At 38.7% G+C, this 24,811-nt stretch overlaps 1 protein-coding gene across 4 annotated transcripts in view; it reads right to left on the bottom strand.

Annotated features, from left to right (window-relative positions):
• The window catches only part of LOC149539754 (phosphoenolpyruvate phosphatase-like), a 357,723-nt gene extending 333,970 nt beyond the window's left edge, over nt 1–23,753 (bottom strand). For 2 of the 4 annotated variants that reach the window (XM_089800958.1, XM_089800960.1), the window contains exons 1-2: nt 23,640–23,753; nt 18,824–19,056 (exon numbers count right to left, since the gene is read on the bottom strand). In XM_089800958.1, the coding sequence (XP_089657084.1) occupies nt 18,824–19,015 (192 nt within the window). In that variant the 5' untranslated portion in view covers nt 19,016–19,056; nt 23,640–23,753. The remainder of the gene's footprint in view (nt 1–18,823; nt 19,057–23,639) is intronic. The other 2 variants (XM_089800959.1, XM_089800961.1) reach the window with 1 other exon arrangement.
• Between the last annotated feature and the right edge of the window lie 1,058 nt (nt 23,754–24,811).

Here is a 24,811-nt window from a genome sequence, read left to right as displayed (position 1 = left end):
AAACAATGCAGGTGTACAGAGCAGCACGAGTGTTAAGAATAGCACGGGTGTGCATAACAGCGTGGGTGTGCAGAATAGCACAGGAGTGCAAAACAATGCAAGTATACAACAAAACCCTCAACTTCAAATAGTAATGGCAGGACTAAAGGAAAAGTTGTCGAAATTTGATGGTGATGGAGTAGCCAATCCAATCTGACATTGTAAAACATGCGAAACGATTTGGAGGGCAAATGACATAACAGATACAAACGAATGGGTCCAGCAGTTTTCGGCCACCCTACGGGGTGTCACAATTGATTGGTTTGCTGACACAGATCCCCAAAGATTAACCACTTGGGACAACTTTAAGGAGGAGTTTACTACCGAATTTCAACTGTTGCGCGATGACAACGAAATTGTAGCAGAGATATACAATACAAAACACGGGAAGAATGAAACAGTCCAAGTCTACGCTAGGAAGCTAAAGGACTTGATCAATAAAATGGAGAATAAGCCGACTAATGGGCTACAGAAAAGATGGTTCATTGAAGGCCTTCACTCGAAGTTACGAAAGAAGATGAAGAACATGCCACCAGCATCACACACTGAAACGTACAATCGGGCAATGAACCTAGAAAGTGAGCAGAGGACGAAAAAAAAGAAGAGTAGCTGGTCGGATTCAGATGACGACACATCTTCAGCAGAGGAAAGCAGTAATGACGAAAAGGACAGCAAGAAGGTCTGCGCCCTCCAAAAAGACATGATTCGGATGATGAAAGAGTTCAAGAACATGCAGAAGGAGACCAAGGGAAATGAGCTATGGTGCACCAAGTGCAAAAAAGAAGGCCATACAAAGGGATCCTGCCCGAAAAACCAATTTTGTGAGATTTATCAGATCATGAGACATTCGACAAAGGAATGCCCTTTCAACCTGAAAACAAGAGCACCGCAGCAAGTGTTCCTGATACAGGAGATGTCCGCATCAAGAAGGAGCGGGAACACCAGTACAAAGGGTGCCAAGTCGGGAGGATATAGAAATAATCGGCGCGGTCAAAACAACAACGACAACAATAATAATGGTGGGAGGAGTCAAATTCAGTATGATGTGAACGGTCGGCCGATAGTTCAATGCCGCACATACAATTTGTGAGGCCACTTCGCCCGAGACTGTACAATGGCAAACACACCGAAATTGTTATGCAGATGGTGTGGACCCAGCGATCATGAAGATGCCAAGTGCCCAAAGTCGAGAGTAAATTTAATCACCATCAAGACAGACGAAGAGGAGGTTTTGGCTATCACACGCAAGCAAGCGAAAATGTACCCCGACCCGACAGAAGAAAAGAAGCAACCGGAGGAAGTGTGGGCAGAGATCCACAAAGCAACACAGGCAGAGAAGGCACACATGAAGGACACCATTGGTACCTCCGTACGGAACTATGCAGAATAGAACATCGTACAGCAAATATTACAAACCGAGGTACCAATTAAAATCAATGATCTGCTGCTTACAATGCCTCAACTCCGTACGGCACTCACAAACATAGCTCCAACTATTAAGTTACCAGTAGAACAAAGAAGGGAGAAAGAAAGTGGCGCAAGTGCAAAAGATCCGATGCTATTAGCTCTCTCATCCGAACGTCATCCCGTAGTCGTCGAAATGGGAATTCTGGGGACTGTTCTGACAAACACGATTGTGGACAGAGGGTCTGGTGTCAATGTGTTACTAGAGGACACTTGGAAAAGGTTGGGACAACTGACACTGTGGCCACCTACATTCCAATTATTAAAAGCAGACCAGCACGAGATCAAACCGTTGGGAGTCCTCACGGTGCAACTAGTGACGATTGGAACACAGTCGTTCCTGCTCGACTTCATCGTCATCCCGCTAAAGAGGAGAGGATACGATGCTATTCTGGGCCATGGATGGCTCGTGTAAGCGAAGGCCAAGCATGACTGGAAGAAAAATACATTATCACTAGAAAGCAAAGGAAGGAAATTCATTATTGATCTACACACACAAATGGTAGAGGAAGAAGCTCTATCATCAAATTTCGAAGGGAAGGATGAAGGGAGGCAGCATATGGAACCAGATCAGGAGGGAGTCCTGCAGTTGGAAGGAGGATCAACGGACGACAATTTGGATTCTATCAACGGTCTTTACCATTGGTAGATAGAGGACTATGAACTCTTTCCGAGTTGTAATGTGTTCAAGGTGGACAAAGGTGAGAAAGAAGAGGAAAATGAATGTCTGAAGGAATACAGAGAAGCGGAAGAAGGAAAGGCAGTTACGGCTAAAGCTGAGAGGAAAGATCCCACCATAAAACTACGCAGAAAGAAAATGTTACATCGAATCATGGATATAATAGAAAGGTGTTGAAAGCAAGGAAGACACATCATACGGTCTGCACAAGAAACAAAGAGGAAGGGTTTAATAAAAGTTGTAGCAGCACGAAATGATGGTTTTAAAATCAAGAATATTGTTATTGATGGCAAGGAGGGGCAACCGACGGAATCCATGGTACTGAGCTTCAGGAACAAACTGGACGATATGGAAAACTGGAGGGAGAGATCATGTAACTTAAATAAACTTGATGAGCGACGATTGCAGGCACAATGGACCATGGAGGTGACACAAAACAGGCGCAAAGAGTGGCATGATAAAAACTTGAAACTAAACAAGTTTCAGTCAGGACAGTGGGTGTTGAAGTATGATGGCCGGAATGAAATTAAACCAAGCAAGTTTAAAGTCAAATGGTTCAGGCCATACCAGATCCGAGAAGTTGGTGATAATGGAGCAATAAAACTATTGACGCTAAACAGGAAGGAAGTGGCTGACGGGTTGAAGTTGAATGTCTACCATGAAAGAAATAACGGACCTCCGTGGATGAACAACTCAGAAAAGAACAACTATAAATATTGTATATATATGTAAATACTATACATATGCAAGATAAGTAAGGACAGAATTAAACATAATTTTTGAGTGTCACTGCGAAGTAATAAAGTAATAAAAGATTAGAGTATAGAAGCAATAAAATTTGGAACATGATTCTTAATGAGTCATTAACACAATTAGTGGAAAGAACTTGATGACCATACGGCCTTATATGAGGGAAAATAAAAGGAGATCTCTAAGTCTGGGCACCGTACGGCTGGCATTCAAAGGCAGGAGCTAGGAAGACTTTTAATTAAATTTTATGGTTGCAACCATACGAATTGTGGAGTTAAGATTCCAGGATTGGGGAATTAAGATTCCATGGTTCCTACTGTACAGAATTAATATGCATTTGGAGTTTAAAATTATTGTCAGAATGTACGGATTCCATGCGCACTTGAAGAAGTCTTCTGGTTGCTACCGTACGGGTTCTGTATGCGTCTGGAGGATTCTTTTAGCCACCGTACGGCAGCCAACACAACTTCCGTATGGCTTGACAATTAATACTGTGTGCATTGTTAAACTGGCCACTGTATGGTCTTTTAAAAATACACTATATTGCATGGTGACACCATACGGCATCATTAGTACCTCCATACAGATATATCAAGGAACCGTATGGCATTTAAAAACTTTGAAATTGTACGCCCATACGACAACCATAGAATAGCAAAGATCGTACGAAAATTTTTCTACTGTACAGCAACCATAGAATAACAAAGACCGTACGATGAGTAGTTGCACAACACCGTACGGCATACCATGCAATCTGAAGGTACCGTAAACTAGTTAAACATTTCTGAGGCACTGACAATACTGTACGGTTACAAGATGTTTTCTTGACCATATAGTATGGCAGTCAGTTATATTTAAACACTGTACGGCATTTTAAAACATTGGCATTGTCGGCAATTGTTTGAACGATACCGTACAACATTTGAGCAGTCTTGCAGCATCAAAGATGGTCTTGCATCCATACGAAAACTTATCAAGGGGATGTTTGATGCGTCCGTATAGCCTCTTCTGTAGCCTAAAATCTATATACATTTGTAAGTACTTGTTATGGATTAAGAAGCCGAGACTGGAAGTTGCAATAAGGTAGGCAGAATACAAGAGCGCAGCCGTACAGCATCCAAGGGTGATAGGAGGTTCTCTAAAAAAATAAAAAATAAAAAAACGACGATAGATTGAAACAGTTCAGAATGAGTAACACATGATGCCAAAGAGAAGGGTAAACATAAGCAGTTGCCAGAAAGAGTGTGGAATCGGAAGAAAATGACAGAAATAGTGTGTTCCATGTAGTTTTGTGTGGGTTTTGGATTGCTAATTTGGTCTTGGCGGTGAGGAGCGTTGCCCCTCGACCCTATTTGGGCCGTTGCCCCCTAGACCCCCAGTCGTTGCAGTTATCAGTCGTGAGAAGTATGACCAATTGATGGGACCCACAATTGGAGGCCATTTGGTCGAACAGCGAGGTAGTCGAGGTACCGGCTTCACCAAGGGTGAAGGATCAAAGTGCAGTAGTAGCAGAGAAAGTAGATGAAAGGGTGCAGGTCTCAGACCCTCTACCAGTAGAGGAGGAGAAGGATAAGGATGTTCGTTCTCGCCTGGCTGTCATCGCAAAGCAGAGCATGTCCCTGGCAGAGTTGGTGCTTACAGAGCGAAGAAGAGCAGAGGTTGGACAGCAAGCTTGGGAGACGGCGGAGAAGGCTCAAAAGGAGATGGCTGACCGACTTGCCACCTAGCAGATTGCATGGGAAGCAGAGCAAACAGCCCTGTTAGCATGGCTCGAGGAAAGTGCACGAGGGAAGTAGTAGGCAGAACAACAGCTAGCAGCGGTTGGTAGCAACACTTCGAGAGAAGGACTCAGCAAAGAAGGCTCATGATCAAAAGGAAGCTGAGTGCCAAGAGGTTGCATTGATGCTGAAGGAAGTGGTGGAGGAGAACTCTCAGATTGAAGCTGATTTGCAGGTCCGGACAGATCAAGTGTATCAGCTTCAATACAGCTGGTCTTCACAGTCTGAGACATAGCCTTTGGTTCATGATGTCTAAGTCTATGTTGTTTTATGAATAAATGTAGTTAGTTGTTGAGTTTTGTTGTGTGGTTGTTCGGAGACAACTTTCCTTTTTGGGGGGGGATGATGTCGTCAATAAATATGGTATCAGGATGTATGTCGTCAGTATCAGGATGTATGTCATCAGTATTAGAATGTCGTCGGTATTGGCCGACAGGGTGTGTATCGGGATGTATTTCGTCGGTATCGAGAAAGTTCTACGTCGATATCGGGAAGGTTCTTATTATGTAGCCAACATGTTGTATGTAGCCGACAAACACCTTCGGGAAGGTTCCTCAAGATGTATATATACCCCCTCCGGGTAATCATTGTAATCATCAGAATCATCATAAGCATAATGTAATATCTTTGGCATATGCGAATAATATAAGTTCTTCTATTCTGATCCATTGTTTGTATGTATTGATTTCTTTACCCAATACGGTAAACAAGGGTATCATTATGATTGGGCCTACCTGAAAAACCACGGTTGAGGTTTTTCTAGCATTTCCAATGCCATTGTTTGTTGCTGCTGTTACTGGGTTGCGTTGGAATGAAATGTAGCCATACTTTTCCCTTTTCTAGAGCAAAATGTGGCTTTTAATTTCTAATGTTAGAGCCGCTGTTTTAGACTCAAACTGGAGCACTATCTTGCTGCAGATTCTATAGTTGGAAGCTATAAATTGGTTTCCTTCAATCTTTAGACCTGTCATTAGATAAAAAAGGCTCAAATTCTGATTATACTTTGCTTCACCAGCCGTGACTTTTATTCTGTCTTTTGTCCCTTATTTCATGACGTTTATGTTATGCTCCTTGTTGTGGTTTCTTACTTGTTAACCTTGTCGCCATGTCTGGATGTTATCTGATACTTTAATCCTCACATTACTTTGATAGCTTGGATTCTTGTTCTGCTCAAGGTATCATTTGTGTTTGCATCCTAATTCATCAGATTTCTTGTAGCTACAGATTCTTCCTATCTGAGTATTTGACTTCTAGTAATTATCATAGAACTTAGAATATTTACACTATCTGCTGCAGCTTTGATCTTTTCAAAATTCTAACTTGCTTGCATATAATGCCTTTTGTGTATCCTTCTTAGTAATCCTACAACTGCATCTTTTTTTTATTCACTGATACTACTAGATGTATTTGATAAAAATCCCTCTGCACAAGGTGTTCGTTTGCTCTATATTCCGAACATGTACTTTCTGAAACTCTGTAAAACCCCCTGCTTTTCATGATATTTGTCCTTTGGCATATTTAAACACAAAACATAATCTCTAATTTACTTTTTTCTGTTCATACTTGCTTGCATATATTGCTTCAAAAGGTTTCAAAACTGTTAGTAATGTCCCTTTAATGTTTTCATTCAGTTGATATTATACTTGCTGAAGCAAATTTTATTTACAAAAATAAAAGGTTTCATAAGTTAATATGTCCCTTTAATACTTTTGTTCTTATTTATTTTGATCAGCTTCATAGATTATGTTTCTAATGGGTATGCCGGGCTCAATAACCCTTGTGGGAGTCTAATGTTATATCCACGTACCCATTAGAAACAGGACACTGCACAGTAAACAAACATGTTAGTAGTAAAACATTTTGGCGTAATTTTTTTTCTTTCTTTTCTAATATATATTTTATTTTGTGAAAATGAATGGCGTGATAGGAATATGAATGAGGCGAAATGAGACACTTTGCATTGCTTAGATCCATTGGATCTAACAATTTTTATATAAATGTAGGGTTTAGATGCACGGATGGATGCAATTTGAAACAGTAGACAGATGGAAGCAGATGGATGCATGTCAACCAGTCATTACAAGCAATGACTAGTGCCCATGACTTTTTCCTCTCTCTTTTTCCTTTCATGTTATTTATCTGTCAGAGTAGGAATATATATCAGCAATTTAGAGACTACTCTCACGGTCAATTGTGTGAGAGAATTTTACTTTCAGCTGTCATGTCCCCCATTTTTAATTTATATCAAAAAAATAATATTAAATAAAAGTGCTAATAAATAAATATTATAATCTATTAATAAGTATATTACTTTTTATCAAATCAATATAATATAATATTATTAATTGATATATAATGATAATACACTATAGGCAAATTCTTAAATAAATCTATTAAAATAATAAAGATATATTAGTGTTATAAATATACCTTTAATGTTACAATATATTATTATTATTAATATAATTTAAAATATTCATGATTACATGCTTTTATTAATAAAACTAATTGAAATATAAATATGTACTAATCAAATATCTCAATATAAACGATTATGCTAATGGATAGACATGACCTTTAACCTATACTCATATATTAGAAGTCAATTCAGAAGAAAGGGGGGAGGAGAGGAGAAATGCAGGACATTGCATGGGAACTACAATCTCCATTTTTGACGGTGAATAATAAAGGCAGAACCAAGAGGATGCGATATACAAAACACAAAAATGGAGGACATAAACTAAGCAGGAGATATACAAAAACAATTTATAAAGCTGCTAACTCAGCGTTGAGAAATCATGCCAAACAACCACAGTAGGACGAGTTACAGATAGAACAATCTCATCGTATATGAGCAGAGTGTTGTTTTAGTGCAGATTACAGTCATTAGCAAGAACTGTGTCTGGAGTCCAAGAGGCACAACAAGACATTGAACAAAGATGGAGAATAAAAAAAGAGATTACAGGTCAACAAATTTGATACCGTCAGCACCTAAGACAGACCATAAGAGTATAGCAGACAAATGAAAGGAAATATATAAGACTTGGACTCGCAAGGAGTATATTTTATAAACAGAGAGATGTGTAGCACCCACATTATTGAAACAGGGAATCACCGAATGTTAGAGGAGGGAATGTTAAGACCAATCAACAACTTTATATGATGGACCAGACAAGCAGATGGATTCAAAAAGCGCAATGATCTTCAGCCCCAATGGTAGATACAACCTCAATTTGTATTGCAGCTCTTTATGTGGCAATAAGAGTCTTTGGAGACTGAATAAGAAATATCCATAGAAAAAATCCACTGATACTGTCTATTCAAGAGAAAGGAAGTATATATCCAGTGCTTTTTACAGTCAGCAATTAACTGATAAATATCAGTACTAAGAAATCGTATTCTAGAGAGGAGAAAAAGAGAGTAAAAATTGATTCATAAAGGAAGTACAAATAGTATTGAGCATATCTGTTTCTACTTTCATATTTGGCTGTAGTAAAGGAGATACAACCTTATTAAATAAACTTGATTATATATATCTCAGATACAATTCAAGAAAGGAACCAAGAGATAATAACAACCAATATGGGAACACATTCAAGTTAGAACCACCTATTAATGTATATCACAGTCATCATTCATTGAGGCATCAGTAGAACATGAGAGAACATATCTATTCTTTTAATATCTCCATTGATCTGCTGCTCAATATTTATAACCTGGTACTAACCAGTTATATCAATACAAAGAAAGATCAGAGGCAACTTCAATGTTGTAGACCCTAAGCTAATATATCAGACACAACAACTTATTCATAAATTGCACAAATAAATCCACATACCATTTCTTTTCATTACATTAAGAATCAACAAGGAACACCTGGCTAGAATACATTGTGGAAATCAATAAAGGAGATTCAGAGATAATTGAGTATCTATACACAGGATCAAAATACTAATATCAGAAATCTAAAGGAAGAAGTTCTTAAAGTTAAAGTAAATAGTCCTCTAAATCCTAAGAGATAGACAAGGGTATATTACATCAGCATTCTTTGATCATTTCATTTCTTTTGTAAATATCAGTTGCATATTCGAAATGAATAATACAAGGACATTTCCTATTCTTTCAATATAAAAGAAAAGTGTTTTCTGCAATTTGTAATATGAGCTGAAAATGATAAACATGTACACTTTACTTCATTTACTCTTTTTCAAAACTGAATTTTAACATGAATTAAAATTAAGCAACAGTTCTAGCTGACACTTATGGAATCGCACTGGTTGATATAATTTATTTTGTAATTAGGTCTCGTATTTAGCTGACCTAGTAAGCGTTGGAGACTTGTATAAGAGAGTGAATTCATTTATGAATTTGTGTGTGTTGATGGAGAGGATGATATGATACAAAGATTGAAACAGAGGCAAAGATCAAAGTTGAGTGAGAAGAGGTATGAACTATGAATAGAATCTAATATTGTACTTTAAAGAGTTGTATTGGCATAGTTGATACTTTCAATCAGTTCATCTCAGTGGATTGTTGTTTAACTTGTTCATCTAGTGGGTTTGATCTCCGTCGTGGTTTAACCCTTAACCGGGTTTCCCCACAAAAAAATCTGGTTTTGTGTTACGGTGTTATTAACTTATTTGTTGTGCATTGCATTTAAGTTTATAAGTCTGATGTGTGATGTTTTAATTTGATCACAACTGATTCACCTCCAACCCCCCACCCAGCCCCCACTTGCATGTTGTGCATCATTATTCATAACACATATTTACACGCCATACTTAAGTGCTCTAGGAGATTTATTGCAGCCAAGAAGGGTGGTATCAATCCACCATTGGGAAGATAAAGAAACACATGCATCTACAATCAGTCAGAAATGGTGTCATGAGAAGATCGTACATAAGCAAGGTAGATAGGAATCAGAGACAGCAATAATCGTATCATTTGCATATTCATAAAGAGTTCGCTATACTAGCAATTGCATTTCTAACTCGTTTAATCCATAAAGGATCATGAATATATCAGAACCCCCTATCTTACTAGATCAGATTGTCCGTGCATTTTCACATCCAATCCCTCAAGGACTGACTCTTAATTATATCAGATTGCTCTGCATTTCCAGATCAACCGTCATATCAGGTTTGTTGTTAAAATCAGATCCATCAAGACCAATTCATAAACATACCAGACACCTCTATTCTTCCAGATTGGATATCACAGCGAATTCCTCGTATTTAAAAATCATTTGATCCTGTCATTTGATATTTGTAAAATCAAGACAATATCATGTCCCCTTTTTAGCGACATATTATTTTCCAGTGAATTTGCCTATCATGGACTCTCGTAGGCAGATGTTTTTGGTGAGAGAGTCATTCTGATGATCATTTGGGGATTGGATGGTCTTATTTGCTCTTGGAGAGATGGGGTTTATTATATTTTTATTTTATGTGTTATGCGGGGCCAAAATATTATAATTTTGAGTTGAGTTGCACTTTTTATTTTATAACGTTACTTTTTAGAAAAGTGCATTATAAAAAGATTTCATAAGAATAATTTATGGATACTTCTAGAAGTTCTTAGAGGCTTCTTAGGAAAGTGAATAAATAGGGTGCTTGGCCTCTCATTTGGACATCCTATGACTTGAGTTTACACTACTTTTCTCTTTGAGCATTTGTGGCGCCATCTTGGTCTGCAGATAGTCATTTGATCATTAGGAACGAAGTCTCCTAAGGATTTGCATAACTGAGGAGGTGAAATATCCTTTGAAGAGTTGCACTTTGGAAGTGGTATTCAACTACTTCAAGTTGGGCTTATTTGGTCATTTCCAGCAGGGTTCGATTTTCAGCCTGGACATACATTTTGCTCATATCTCACTGTTGGCTGGGAGTTTGATTTTATTTTTTGGAAGAAATTTCCTTGGAGCCTGACAATTATTTCTACACCATTTTCGGCACCTTTCAGCCTAGCATTTCTTTTTGCTAGCTGTCGTACCAGTTCGTACATGTACAGCTATACCTACAGGCCCTACGGTCAACAAGTTTGAGGGCAGGTTGGAGTTGCATTTTCATCATTTCATCTTCAGCATTCAGTCTCCAACATTTGCTCAATCCACATTCTTTCATTTTAGTTTGTAGTACAAGAGATTCTCAGTTGCATTCAGCCAGTAAGGGTTTGTTTGTAATGTGTCATGTTGTAATGCTTTGAGTTGAAAAATCGCATATCATATGTAGAAGCACTTGGTTATCTTTGAATGAATATATTGGCACTATTTTGCATCAATTATTTGAGTAGATTTGTTGCACAACAATTTTCTTTATTCAGCATTTTTATTTTCAGCAATATATTTAGTTTGCATGCCAAGTGTTTGACAAAATTACACAGTTCAGTATTAGTGCTTATTAGTGGCCTATTGGCAAGGGCCATTACAGTGTTATAAGAGCTAAATCCTGCCATCCTGAGGGTTTAGCAATCACATGCACCCACCTGGGGTTGGCTCTCACAGATTTTACACTTGCAAGCAAACTTTGTTTGACTGGAAACAAGATTTTGATAGGCAGCCATACACCATGGGTGACAAACAAGAGCGTAGCCCACCAAGAGACAATAGGAATGAGGATCAGGAAAAAAGGGAATTTTTCAGAGCAATGGTTATAGGACAAGAGCGGATGGCTCAGGCTTTGCAGGCACTCACCACCATGGTTGAGTGCATAAACCCACAGGACAGACATAATCAAGAACAGGATAGGGGGACACCAGAGCAGGATAACAGGAGTGAATCAGGTTCATAGGGTGCTCTTAGGCACAGGTCATGGACTGCAAACAAGTCTACACATCTTACATTCCTCAGAGAGGTGACCCAGGAGGCAGTAGAGGATTATATGCCAGAGGATTTTCAGGATGATCTTCAAGCTGGAGATGCAGAATGGCAGGCACTACCTCCAAATGTTCGTGAGTTGCTGAATTTTGATTGCTACTTGAGTCAGAGAAGAGAGCACATGAGGAGTAGCAGGCAGAACTGGAGGCCTAGAGGAGGTCAGGACAGTGAGTTGCAGCAAGCTGCTAGCAAGCTCACCTTACCATCTTTCGATAGTAGTGGACAAATGACAGCACAAGCCTGGATTCAGAAGTTAGATGCATTCCTAGCATTGAGGCCTATGTCAGAGATGAATGCTATCAAGTATGCCACTTTGCATTTAGAGGGCGCAGCACATGATTGGTGGTCACATGGTATGGTTACATTGTAGCATAATCAGGTGACATCCTATCAAGATTTTGTGGATAGATTCGTAGAGTGCTTTGATAAGAAAGACCCGGAGGTCTTCTTCCGTGATCTTGCACAGCTGAGACAGACAGACAGTTTGGAGGTCTACATCAATGAGTTTCAAAGATTATTGGTGATGGTGCAAGATGTGTCCGTGAGGAGGTTGGTTATACTATTCACTGAGGGGTTGTTTGAACCTCTAAAGGGGTGGATCAAGGCATTCGATCCCCCTTCATTGCAGGAGGCTATGAGGAAGGCACGGGGCATGGAGCTCACAGCACCCTCTAGCAGGTTCACCTGCAGGAGCACTTCTTCATTCAAGGACAATAACAAGTTTGATAAAAATAAGGGCAAAAAAGGTGATACCAAGGGTAAGTCTACTGCACCTTTGGATATGGAGACACTGAATAATTTGTGCAGGAAGAAGCTATGTTTTTACTGCAAGGGTCCCTACGACAAAGATCATGATTGCCCTATGAGGCCTGAGGGGAAGGCTAACAGGGTTATGTGGGCTTACTACGACGATTCAGACTCTGATAATTTTGGACATGAGATTGATCATAGTGATGCAAAGCCTGAGGCAGAAGCAGAAGCTCCAGAGGCTAAGGAGGAGCCCGAGTTGCACTTCCAAGAGGCAAGCTTGTCTAGCATCCAGCAAGAAGGATCTTTTAGACTGTGTGGTGTTCTAGCAAGGCAGAGAGTTATTACTTTGGTTGATACTGGTGCTACGCACAATTTCATTGATGCACGTTTTGTTGAATGTCATGGTATTATGACTGAAGAGTTTGAGGGACTATGATTACAGGTTGCTGATGGTTACACTCTTAAGTGTAACAGGATGGTTAGAAATTTGCCCTTGCGCCTGAACAACTATGAGTTCAAGGCAGACTGCCATGTTGTCAACATGGGTGATCTGGATATTGTTCTTGGGATGGAGTGGTTGCACTCATTGGAAGAGGTCACCTTCAGATTGAAGGACATGGAGATTAAGTTTGAAGTGGATGGGAAGCAACACATTTTGAGAGCCATCAGGAATGGAGACATCAGGACCATTTCCTTTAGACGGCTAGAGAGGCTAGCCAGACATGATGACATTGAGTGGGCAGCCATATGTATTCTCATGCCTACACAAGGGGAGTAGCATAAGACAGAGTATCATCCAGACATACAAAGATTGAGAGTGAAGTATGACAGGGTTTTCAGTGACATCCCACCTAGCAGACCACCAAATAGAGGTATTGAGCACATCATTGAGTTGGAAGCGGGTGCTAAACCCGTGATGATTACACTATACAAGCATCCTAAGAGACTCAAAGATGTGATTGAGAAAACCATCAAGGAGCTTCTTGTGATGGGTCACATCAAGCCTAGCAAGTCTCCTTTTGCTTCTTCGGTTGTGATGGTGAAGAAAAGGGATGGTACATTGAGGATGTGCATTGATTACAGGGTGCTGAACAAAAGGACAATCAAGAACAGGTACCCCATTCCACAGATCGATGAGTTGATTGATGAGCTTCACAGTGCATGTTATTTCACGAAGATTGATTTGAGATCCGGCTACCATCAAATCAGAGTTAGGGAACAGGATATTGAGAAGACTACCTTCAGATGTCATTGTGGGCACTTTGAGTTTGTGGTCATGCCATTTGGGCTGACCAATGCGCCAGCTACTTTTCAGTCCACCATGAACAGGGTCTTCCGTCACTAGTTGAGGAAGTAAGTGTTAGTCTTCTCTGATGATATTTTGATTTACAGTAGGACTTGGCAGGAGCACATGGAGCACTTGGAGACAGTTTTGGGAATCCTGCAGTCAAAGTCCTTGTACGCCAAAGAGTCCAAATGTGATTTGGGCATGACAGAGCTATTGTATTTGGGTCGCATCATTAGTGCAGAGGGGGTAAGGATGGATCCTGATAAGATTCATGCTATTTTGGATTGGCCTCCTCTAGAGAACCTGACACAATTGAGAGGGTTTCTTAGGTTGTGTGGTTTCTACTGTAGATTTGCCAGTGGGTATTCACACCATGCAGCTCCTATGACAGATTTGCTGAAGAAGGGAGCCTTTGTTTGGACACCTGAGGCACAAGCTTGCTTTGAGAGATTCAAGGAGATCATGACTACGTGCCCTGTGTTAGCATTACCCGACTTCTTGAAGCCATTTGAGCTTCAGTGTGATGCATCTAGAGAGGGTATAGGTGTTGTTCTGATGCAGGACAAGCACCCCATTGTAATGACCCTCTCTATAAAGGCCACAGAAACCCTCAAACTGAACTTAGGAATTTTGTCAAAACACTTGGCGTGTAACAGTAACAATATTCAAAATATGGTAATTTCAGATTTGATACTTTCAGAATATAATCACAGAATTACAATATATATAAAGCCATTGAACTATATTTCAATTACAATGCAATAAATTCTAAAATTATTTTATTACCAATTCTGGACTGATTATTACAATGACTGTATGACAGCAAATTTACCCAAAAATTGACATATATTTCAGAATGCAAGAACCTGGTTTGAAGAACTATGGAAGAACACCACGTTTTGCTGCAGATCGTTGATGAAGACCTCCAACCGCACCCCCAAACTGTCCTTAATTTGCGCTGCTGCCCAAACTAGCAGGGCCGTACCAGGCCGTACCTGTACGGCTGCTAAAATAAAATAATATTAGGGTTTTGGGACCCCCAAATGCAAGGAAAATGAGCGCCTAGGGTTAGGTAGTAACCCTGTAAAACCATAAAAAATAACTCCAAGGGGTTGAGGAGATATGAGCAATTATGTGGTTCCGAACCTTGCTTTGCCAATTCTGAAAATGCACTTATTCTGTATTCAAACTCTTGTCAAATGCTTCTCCAATGATAGGGCAAATCTGAAATCCTTATTCCAACCAAAAACAAACCCTAACAACGAATTCTCAATAAGCTCCAATGAGATGGCTGAATACCAACTCCAATTATGCAACAATTCAGGTGATATTTCACACCCTCAAAGTCGCCAATCCAAAGGAGTGATTCGTTCCCAAAGATCGAATAATTTGCAGATCCAAAGTCCACAAATGTCTTCACAATGAAGAAGTAGAAGAGTTCTCCAATCCAAGCATGTCCAAATGAGAGGCCCAGCCCTCTATTTATTCACTTTTCTAAGAAGTTGCTAGAACTTCTAGAAACATCCTTTATAATTTCTCATTATAATGCACTTTTTATAATAAAGTAATTTTATAAAATAAAAAGTGCAACTCAAATTAAAATTATAACATGTGGGCCCCAATATCACATAATGATAAAATATAACCTCTTAACACTTCTTCAAGAGCAAGATATGACTATCTGATCCGTAGAATTGACTCTCTTTCCACACCATTTGCCTACGAGAGTCTGGAATAGGCAAATCCATGATCAATGCCATGTCGAACTAAAGAGGGGACATTACACCCATTGCATTTGAGAGCAAGAAGCTCTGTGGGCCGAAGAAATCATTTAGTATATATGACAAGGAGATGTTGGCTATTATGCATGCATTGGATAAATTTAGGCAGTATCTAGTGGGTGGTAAGTTTTGCACTAAAACTGACCACAATAGTTTGAGACACTTCCTTGGACAAAGAGATCTCAATGACAGGCAGCAAAAGTGGGTTAGTAAACTGTAGGCTTATGATTTTGACATCTCCTATGTGAAAGGGACTCAGATTGTGGTAGCAGATGCATTGTCACGTAGACCACATCTTAGTGCTATGATTCAGATATCAGAGGATTGGAGGCACTTGATCATTGTTGAGTATGCTAGAGATTCGTGGGCATCCGGGATTGTTGATGGGACAATTGTCAATACCAGGTATACACTTGTGGATGATTTATTTATCTACAAGAATAGGATATTCTTAGTCCCAGGATCAAAGGTGAAGCGTATTGTTATGAGAGCACTTCATGATTCACCTACAGCTGGACATCCTGGATACTTCAAAACGTACAAGCAAGTACCGGAGCGATTCACATGGAAGGGACTCAAGGCAGATGTGTTGCAATATGTTAGAGAGTGCCCTGTTTGTCAGCAGAACAAACAAGAGCACACCTTTCCAACAGGGCTCCTACAGCCACTTCCCATTCCTGACAGGAAGTGGGAGTGTATGTCCATGGATTTCATTACGGGCTTGCCTAAGGCCCAAGGGCAAGATTGCATCTATGTGGTGGTAGACAGGTTGACAAAGTATGCACACTTCTTTCCCATCACTACTACTTACATGGCAGTGTAGGTGGCTGAAGTTTTTTTCAGGGAGATTTTCAAACTACATGGGATACCCCGGAGCATAGTGAGTGACAAGGATAGCTGGTTCTTGAGTCATTTTTGGTAGGAGGTGTTCCGTTTATGTGGCATTGAGCTCACACCTAGCACCAGTTACCACCCACAGACTGATGGGCAGACAGAGATAGTAAATAAGTGGGTGGAGGGATATTTGTGGAACTACATGGTTGGTCAACAGAAAGCATGGGTTAGATGGATTTATTTATGTGATTATTGCTATAATACTACCTATCACATGTCTATTCAGATGACTCCTTTCAGAGCACTATATGGCTATAATGCACCGAGCTTCGTTGATTTGCTTATGAGTGATGTTAAAGTTCCTCGTGCTGGGGATTTCCTTCAGGAGAGCAAGGACATTATTGATGCTCTCAGAGATAATATTGCCAAAGCACAAAATCAGCATAAGCAGTATGCAGATTAGAAGAGGACAAAGAGGATTTTTGAAGTTGGTGACATGGTTTACCTCATGCTGTAGCCTTGCCGACAGTCTACTCTCAGGAAGAGGGGGTCAGAGAAGCTTAAGCCTAGATACTATGGTCCTTTTAGGATTATCAGGCGGATTGGGGAGATGGCTTATGAGCTTGAGCTTCCAATAGACAGCAGGGTGCACAATGTTTTCCATGTGTCATGACTCAAGAAGGCGTTGGGTCAGCATGTTGTGCCTTCAACAATTCTTCCTCCACTAGATGATGAAGGGAAATTGCTTCTTGTTCCTAAGTACATCATTGACAACAGAGAGAGACAACTCCGTAGGAGAACTATCAGAGAGTACTTGGTGAAGTGGAGAGACTTACCCGAGGAGGATGCCACATGGGAGGGAGAAGATATTTTGCAACATCCAGCTTTGGGATTGCTTGAGGGCAACCAATTTCAGGAGGGGTGGACTGTCATGTCCCATTTTTAGTGACATGTTATTTTTTAGTGAATTTGCCTATCATGGACTCTCGTAGGCAGATGTTTTTGGTGAGAGAGTCATTCTGATGATTATTTGAGGATTGGATGGTCTTATTTGCACTTGGAGAGATGGGGTTTATTATATTTTTATTTTATGTGTTATGCGGAGCCAAAATATTATAATTTTGAGTTGAGTTGCACTTTTTATTTTATAAAGTTACTTTTTATAAAAGTGCATTATAAAAGGATTTCATAAGAATATTTTATGGATACTTCTATAAGTTCTTAGAGGCTTCTTAGGAAAGTGAATAAATAGGGTGCTTGGCCTATCATTTGGACATCCTATGACTTGAGTTTACACTACTTTTCTCTTTGAGCATTTGTGGCGCCATCTTGGTCTGCAGATAGTCATTTGATCATTAGGAATGGAGTCTCCTAAGGATTTGCATAACCGAGGAGGTGAAATATCCTTTAAAGGGTTGCACTTTGGAAGTGGTATTCAACTACTTCAAGTTGGGCTTATTTGGTCATTTCCAGCAGGGTTTGATTTTCAGCCTGGAGATACATTTTGCTCATATTTCACTGTTGGCTGGGAGTTTGATTTTTATTTTCTGGGAGAAATTTCCTTGGAGCCTGGCGATTATTTCTACACCATTTTCGGCACCTTTCAGCCCAACATTTATTTTTGCCAAGTGTGGTACCAATCCGTAGATGTATGGCTGTACCTACAAGTCTACGGTCAACAAGTTTGAGGGCAGATTGGAGTTGCATTTTCATCATTTCATCTTCAGCATTCAGTCTCCAGCATTTGCTCAATCCAGGTTCTTTCATTTCAGTTTGTAGTGCAAGAAATTCTCAGTTGCATTCAGCCACTAAGGGTTTGTTTGTAATGTGCCATGTTGTAATGCTTTGAATTGAAAAATCACATATCATATGTAGAAGCATTTGGTTATCTTTGAATGAATATATTGGCACTATTTTGCATCAGTTATTTGAGTAGATTTGTTGCACAACAATTTCCTTTATTCAGCATTTTTACTTTCAGCAATATATTTAGTTTGCATGCCAAGTGTTTGACAAAATTACACAGTTCGGTATTAGTGGTTATTAGTGGCCTATTGGCAAGGGCCATTACAGACAACGGCCACCAAGTCAGTGTTTATATCGAATAGTCATTTTAAAGGACTTTATCCATTTGTTCCAGATCAGCAATTATATCAGCAGTCTTGCTTGGTGGTAGAATTTCTGTAACTGAAATAATTTTGTCCCCATTGATATATAGACATTTGACAATTGTATTGATTAATATTATATGCCAAGAGGGTTTTATTCTTGCATTTCCAATCTGTGCATATCCCACAAATTAATTGCTCTAATTATTATAGTATTGTATAGCAAGAAATCCACAGCCATCAATGTATCAGAATTGTGTACAAGTTATATAAGAAGAATAGCTAAATTGCAGTACTGATCATAAGAAATAAGACAAAACCCTATGCTATACCATAAGGGGGCATTACATTCACAATTAAGCACACTGTCTAAATCAATAATTGCACAAAGTGCATTCAATATCACATTAAGCGTTGCACAAGTACACTCACATGGACCTAATATAAAAAACACCTAGAAGCTTTGGAGCGTAATCACCTGTTGTGGAGCATTGTAGCCCTGGGGTGTTGCGAATGCTGGATAATCCAGGGGCATATCAGTAGATGCCCATTGTGGCCGAACATAATTGCTAGTTACTCCAGCATTTATATTCCTCCAATAAAATATCAATCCCAGAAACACAGTCAAATATAGTTGGAGTTGGCTTGCAATGCACCCAGAGTGTAACATTATTCACTGTCTGTATGATCCAGAAAAGTATAGTATAAGACCTGTGATATATAGAAAGCATCGTCATCAAAATGTTGATTAAAAGTGCCAAGCAAACGTGATTGATATTAACCTGTGAAAAAAATTCAATCCTTATACCGATAAAAAAGGAAAAATAAATGAAAACTAGAGGAAAATGGAGAAACTTGGAAAAGCTTAAATGCTCCTTACTTCTTAATACAACACCAATATGACACCAAGTTATAAAATAGAACACTCTGAATGTGAGCTAATATCGACAGCTAGCTTGTTAGCGTCATATCTTTGCAACTGTAGTGCAAAATGAACCTATTTTGAAGGTATCTGAAAGCTTCTAGCAAATAGAATGCAATGCAAGGGTGCAGAACCATATCAGGCAAAATTTGACCAGAAGAACATAGTGGAAAGCTTGAAAATTACAAAATGTAATTCTGATAGATTCAAAATTTCAAATAGTACCTGCAAATTTTGTTTCTTCTTGCCATCCAAATTTGTGAAGAAAAAATTGGTTAGGGGAAATAAGCAGGACTGTGGTCCCTCCTCCCTTCACAAGGGAGGCTTCCTTATTCTCACTACCTCTGAAATGTACAGTGATGAAATTTACAGCCCATGTACATATTTACTAGGAATTTGTTGAAGATGTGCCATTTGAAACTATTTAAAACTAAAGATTAAGCAAAAGAAATGGCATTCTTGAAGGAGCAGCAATAGAACTCTCTCCTATACCAGATTTACATAAATTAAAAGAAATTCACCCACAACAATATCAAGGACTAGTTAACCAGATCTTTAAAATTGGCTGCTATCGTAAAGTGACATCTCATAACAACAGTGTAGAAAAAATGCAAGACAGTCATCAATGATAAGCATTAGATGGCATATAAAAGTTTGTATACCATTTCTTCTCACAAAATAGAACAATTTCAATGCATTACTGTCCAACAAAATGAGGTTTTGAGATAATAAAATGAGATCAATAAGAGTTTTTTATAACAATCCCAAGTAGGTACAAATATAACTACTTCTGTAACTAGCTTCTAACTAATAACAAATTTAACCACCTTTTAAAAGCTATCTACAACAAACAAATCCCTTTGAAACTTAAATGACTGCTAAGTCAATTACAAAACAAATTTAAGTTGACACAAGATTCACCTGCACTTTAGATCACTTCCATTCCTCATCAAGTTCTAAATTTGTTTCAATTCTATCTAATGATGATTCCCTTGATCTAGGCATCTTCTACTTATTAACCAATTTACCCATTGAGACCAAATCTAAGGTTTTGAATTCCCTAGAACCTACTTTGTTGAAGAATGAACCAACCAGCTCAAAGCTTCTTGATTGTTAGGTCTGTAACACAGTTGCAAACCAGCTGTGCTAAAGACGAGATCACAAGCTTCCTAGATAATAGCTCATTAATAGAAGTATCAGGTGCAGAGGCCACAAACCTTTTTAAATTGTCATCAATCTGAACAAAACAGCATTTTTTGCAAAAAAACCTGAAGAGGATAATCATATGCATCATTTCCAAGCGTAGTTGCACCATGAAAAAAGAGGATGAACAAAACATCACTGAGATGTTGGTGAATCTCTCTCACAGAAAGAGCAAGAATTCAGTTTGATCTTTTAAGAACTTCACATTTGCTCAAAAAGTGCAGAACCACTCCAACCCACATGAGAATCAACTTCTATCTAAAAGTTCTCTTTTGCCGCCATCTCCCATCATTGTGGCCTAATAGAGATTTTGGGAAATCCCTCCACTTGTTTTACTTAATCAAAAATAGTTTTGTGTTGCAGCCATTGGAATTACATGACACACCTCTTGCATTGCCAACTCAGAAATATTTCTCAATGTCACAGCCATCACAATTACATATGACAAACCACTCCACCATCTTCAATTTTCATCCTCGCAATCTATGCGGAACAATCTTGCCATTTGTGACACATGCAATCATTCTTTATATGACCCTCAAAAACATAAGTGATACACAAAATAGCAACCTTTGTTTCCTAAGACTTAAGGGCTCATCAAATTTTCAACATTTTGGACTATTTTCACATTCAATGTTTCCATCCGTAGGCTTATATCTAAAGCTCCCCACATGTCACCATTACCTTCAATCCTCAATGTTGCTTTCAAGGCACTACTCTACATTACATATGCCTAATGACTTTCTCATCACTTAGCATTATCAAGCCATCAAGAACCCACTCCTTGTGCTAATCATCAATCATGGAAAATGGTTGCCTTGTCCCAGGGTCACAAAACCTCAAACAATACCATCACACAGATCCCAATACTGTCTACTTAATGTCCTTCAAAACCAAAAAGCATTGTTATCTCATTTCCTATATGGTCAATCATTGAGAAAAGCAGTTTGCAGTTATCTTTAGTCAAAGAAATGCCTAGCAGATTGAACTTGTGATGCCATGATTGAGCCTCATTGATACCATCATAACAAACTCAATAGCTCTACTCAAGATTTTTGCACTTAATTACTGCATCCTCATAACCCTTAAATCTAGTAGAGTGAACCCTTAGGCCCTACTACATAGTGAATTGGTGGTAGTGACAGGTTACTCTACTACATACTAAACTCTCAAACAATTCATCTATTGGATATTGTCAATGATCTAGAAGGATCTATCCATAGTGTCTCTCGTGCTAATATTAAGAATATTGTCAAAAAAATGCCTAGCAGATTGAACTTGTGATGCCATTATTGAGCCTCATTGATAGCATCATAACAAACTCAATAGCTCTACTCAAGATTTTTGCACTTAATTCTACATCCTCAGAACCCTTAAATCTAGTAGAGTGAATCCTTTGGCCCTACTGCATAGTGAATTGGTGGCAGTGACAATTCACTCTACTCCATGCTAAACTCTGAAACAATTCATCTATTGGATATTGTCAATGATCTAGAGGATCTATCAATAGTGTCTCTCGTGCTAATGTTAAAAATATTACTATGGTTTGCAGTACTTGTAGCGCTCCTTCCAAGGTCAATGATACACTAGAGCACCTCTCAGATTCTCGCAGCAACACCATGACTATCTAGCCATCGCAAATGTCCAACTCTAACAATGGCAATGAGCAATCTACAATAGATCAGGCTCAGCAGAAACCATACTTCTACCAATCATTCTATAGTTTCAACTTCTACCATGGTTTCAACATTGTCCAATACACCTCCAAGCCAAATATGTTCATCACTACATTTTTCTTAGCATTACATTTTGAACATCAAAAAATGTTGTCACCGTGATCTATGTAGCACCCCTAAGGCTAATGTTGTTCTTGGAGAGAGCAGGTTCAATATTTATTTATTTTTGTTTCTAATTATGGAAATGAGCTCAGCTGCTGGTATGCACTATGCAGCATGGATTGTGCATATATATGAAATTGAATTCCAGGTTAATATCTTAATGCCCCATTGTGGGTGGTAAAGAGGCAACCATTGCTGTCAAAACCCTTCACTTTTCTCCTGCTAGAGGGAATAGTGATGATTGCATCTCCATCTCTATTGCTGATTTTCAGAGAATACGGAACTAGATGAGGGACTTGCAAAGCTTTATGGATGCATATTAAGAGCAATATGAGTATGATAATGGAGTAGAATCACAATCCTCATGTTGTTAACTTGTGGGCAACAAATCCGATGAGTTGTACTACTTTGTTGAGTACACAAGCATATATGATGACAAATATAAGATCAATCATTGAAGTCTGTGAAGAGAGAACATGCATTTTCTGCAATAAGGATGTGGTGGAGACAAAATGGCACTTTATCATAGAAAGAACAGCTTGTGAGGATATCTGCACTCAGTATGAAAACAGCTTGAAGGTTGACATCATGCACCATGTATTTGATGAAGACTGGACTGCTAGTTTTCTGGTCAAGATTCGTAGCAGAAGATATGACATCAAAAGGAGTATGAAGATCGGTCCCTTAATCTGTAAAGTCTCATGGATGTTATTGAAATCATTTATTCATTCAATAACTGATAGTTAACGTTCCCCAATTCCTTCATTGTTTATATGACATTCTAAGCAGAGTGACAATTTATGATCTGCTGATTGTTTATATAGCTTTTATGGTTTTATTTTGCACGTGTAGTCTAGAATTTTTTCTGAGTTTATCACTATGTATAATAATGAGTGCTCTGTAGGTTGTTTGGACTTTGATAACATTTAAATGCGGATTGTTGATAGATGTGGGTAGTGTCCTCTTTTGAAATACCTGAATTTGTCATGCCATTAGACTGATCTAATAAGTATAAGCTTGTAGGCTGAGTAATTTACGTACATTTTTTTAAGATAAATATACTTTCTCTATGTACTTTTTTAAAGAGAAGGATGATAGTAATAATTTGAACTTTAAAGCAGATAAATGAGAAATTTTGTTGTCCTAGAAGCATCAGAGACTCAACCTACTACGGGAAAAAAGCCACTTATCTATTCTTTATCGATTCACAGTAAATCTCACAATTACTGTTTGAACGAACGGCCTAGAGAAACAGAAAAACTAAAAATTTAAGGCCTTCCAATACAATATAAACAGAAACTTGAAGAAAATTTTTTAAGGAAATTACTAACCGTTTAAGCTCGATATGTACTCTGTAGCTGTCGAACCAGAGTGAACTAAGTAAAGGTAGTAAGCTGCGAAGCGAGTTGGAAGGACTAGTTCAACTACTAACAGTGTATTCGGTCAGCATCTTATGTAGGTAATCAGTAGGCTATAAAGAAAGCCAGGAGCCCTACGTTTTGAAGTTAAAAGAATTTATTTTCTTGAAAGAGGTTTAACTAATCCCGAGCTTAGTCGTCGTGGCTCTCGTTTTCAAGAAAATGGAGGACAACTCTATTAGTAGATACTAATAGTTGGAAAAGACTGATTCTAATAAACAATTCATATGGCTCAAAATTGTGGAAAATAACACTCTTATCAGGATTGCAGCGTGTTACTTGCTCCACAAGTATTTAAAACTTATAAAAAGTGTGACTTAGATCACAATGACCCCTATGCTACGTTAAAGAAAGATGTTGCTATTTTTTCGCAGCATGGGGATGGTCTTCTTGTTGGAGATTTCAATGCTAGGACGGCAAATTGGCAAGCAAGTATTTTCAGCTCCAAAGTAAATGATAACCCTATTTGGCTCACAGAAGAAAGAAATCATCAATGGGAAAGAATATCCGAAGATGCTAAAGGCTGCAATCATTTTGGGGAAGAATTGATCACTCTATGTGGCACATTTGATCTCATAATTTGTAATGGTTTGGCTAGATGGGCTAAGTCAGGCACTTTCACTTGCAACACATGCAAGGGGGCAAGTGTGGTAGATTATGTAATTTGTTCGCAGAATTTGTATGAAAATATTGAAGAAGTTGCAATTGGAGAACACATTTGGGATCTTAAATCAGATCATAGACTGTTGTACGTAAATTTGTATTCGGCAAAGGATAGGCGGATTGGAGCAAAAATCCAAGGCCCTCAATACCCCCCTTCTCAGAGCAGAATTTTGTTAACTTCAGAAAACAGTAACACTTTCAAAACTACTCTTGAGGAACTTTGTATGGGACACCCTATGTATAAACATGGGGTTAACAGTTATGATTTATCAAATTTGATTCATGAGGCTCTTTCAAAATGCAAGACAGCAAAAAATAGAAAATCTGAAACTAATTATTTTCCAGCCAATGCTTGGTTTGATAAGAAATGTAAGAGGGCTAGAAGAAACCTAAGGGAGTCAAATAAAACTAACCTTGACATT

This window comes from Cupressus sempervirens, chromosome 9 (assembly GCF_028749045.1).
Source record: "Cupressus sempervirens isolate cs-2001-9-10 chromosome 9, ASM2874904v1, whole genome shotgun sequence".
NCBI lineage: Eukaryota > Viridiplantae > Streptophyta > Pinopsida > Cupressales > Cupressaceae > Cupressus > Cupressus sempervirens.
The sequence above is the reverse complement of the archived record's forward strand: the minus strand, read 5'-3'. Positions and strand labels throughout refer to the sequence as shown.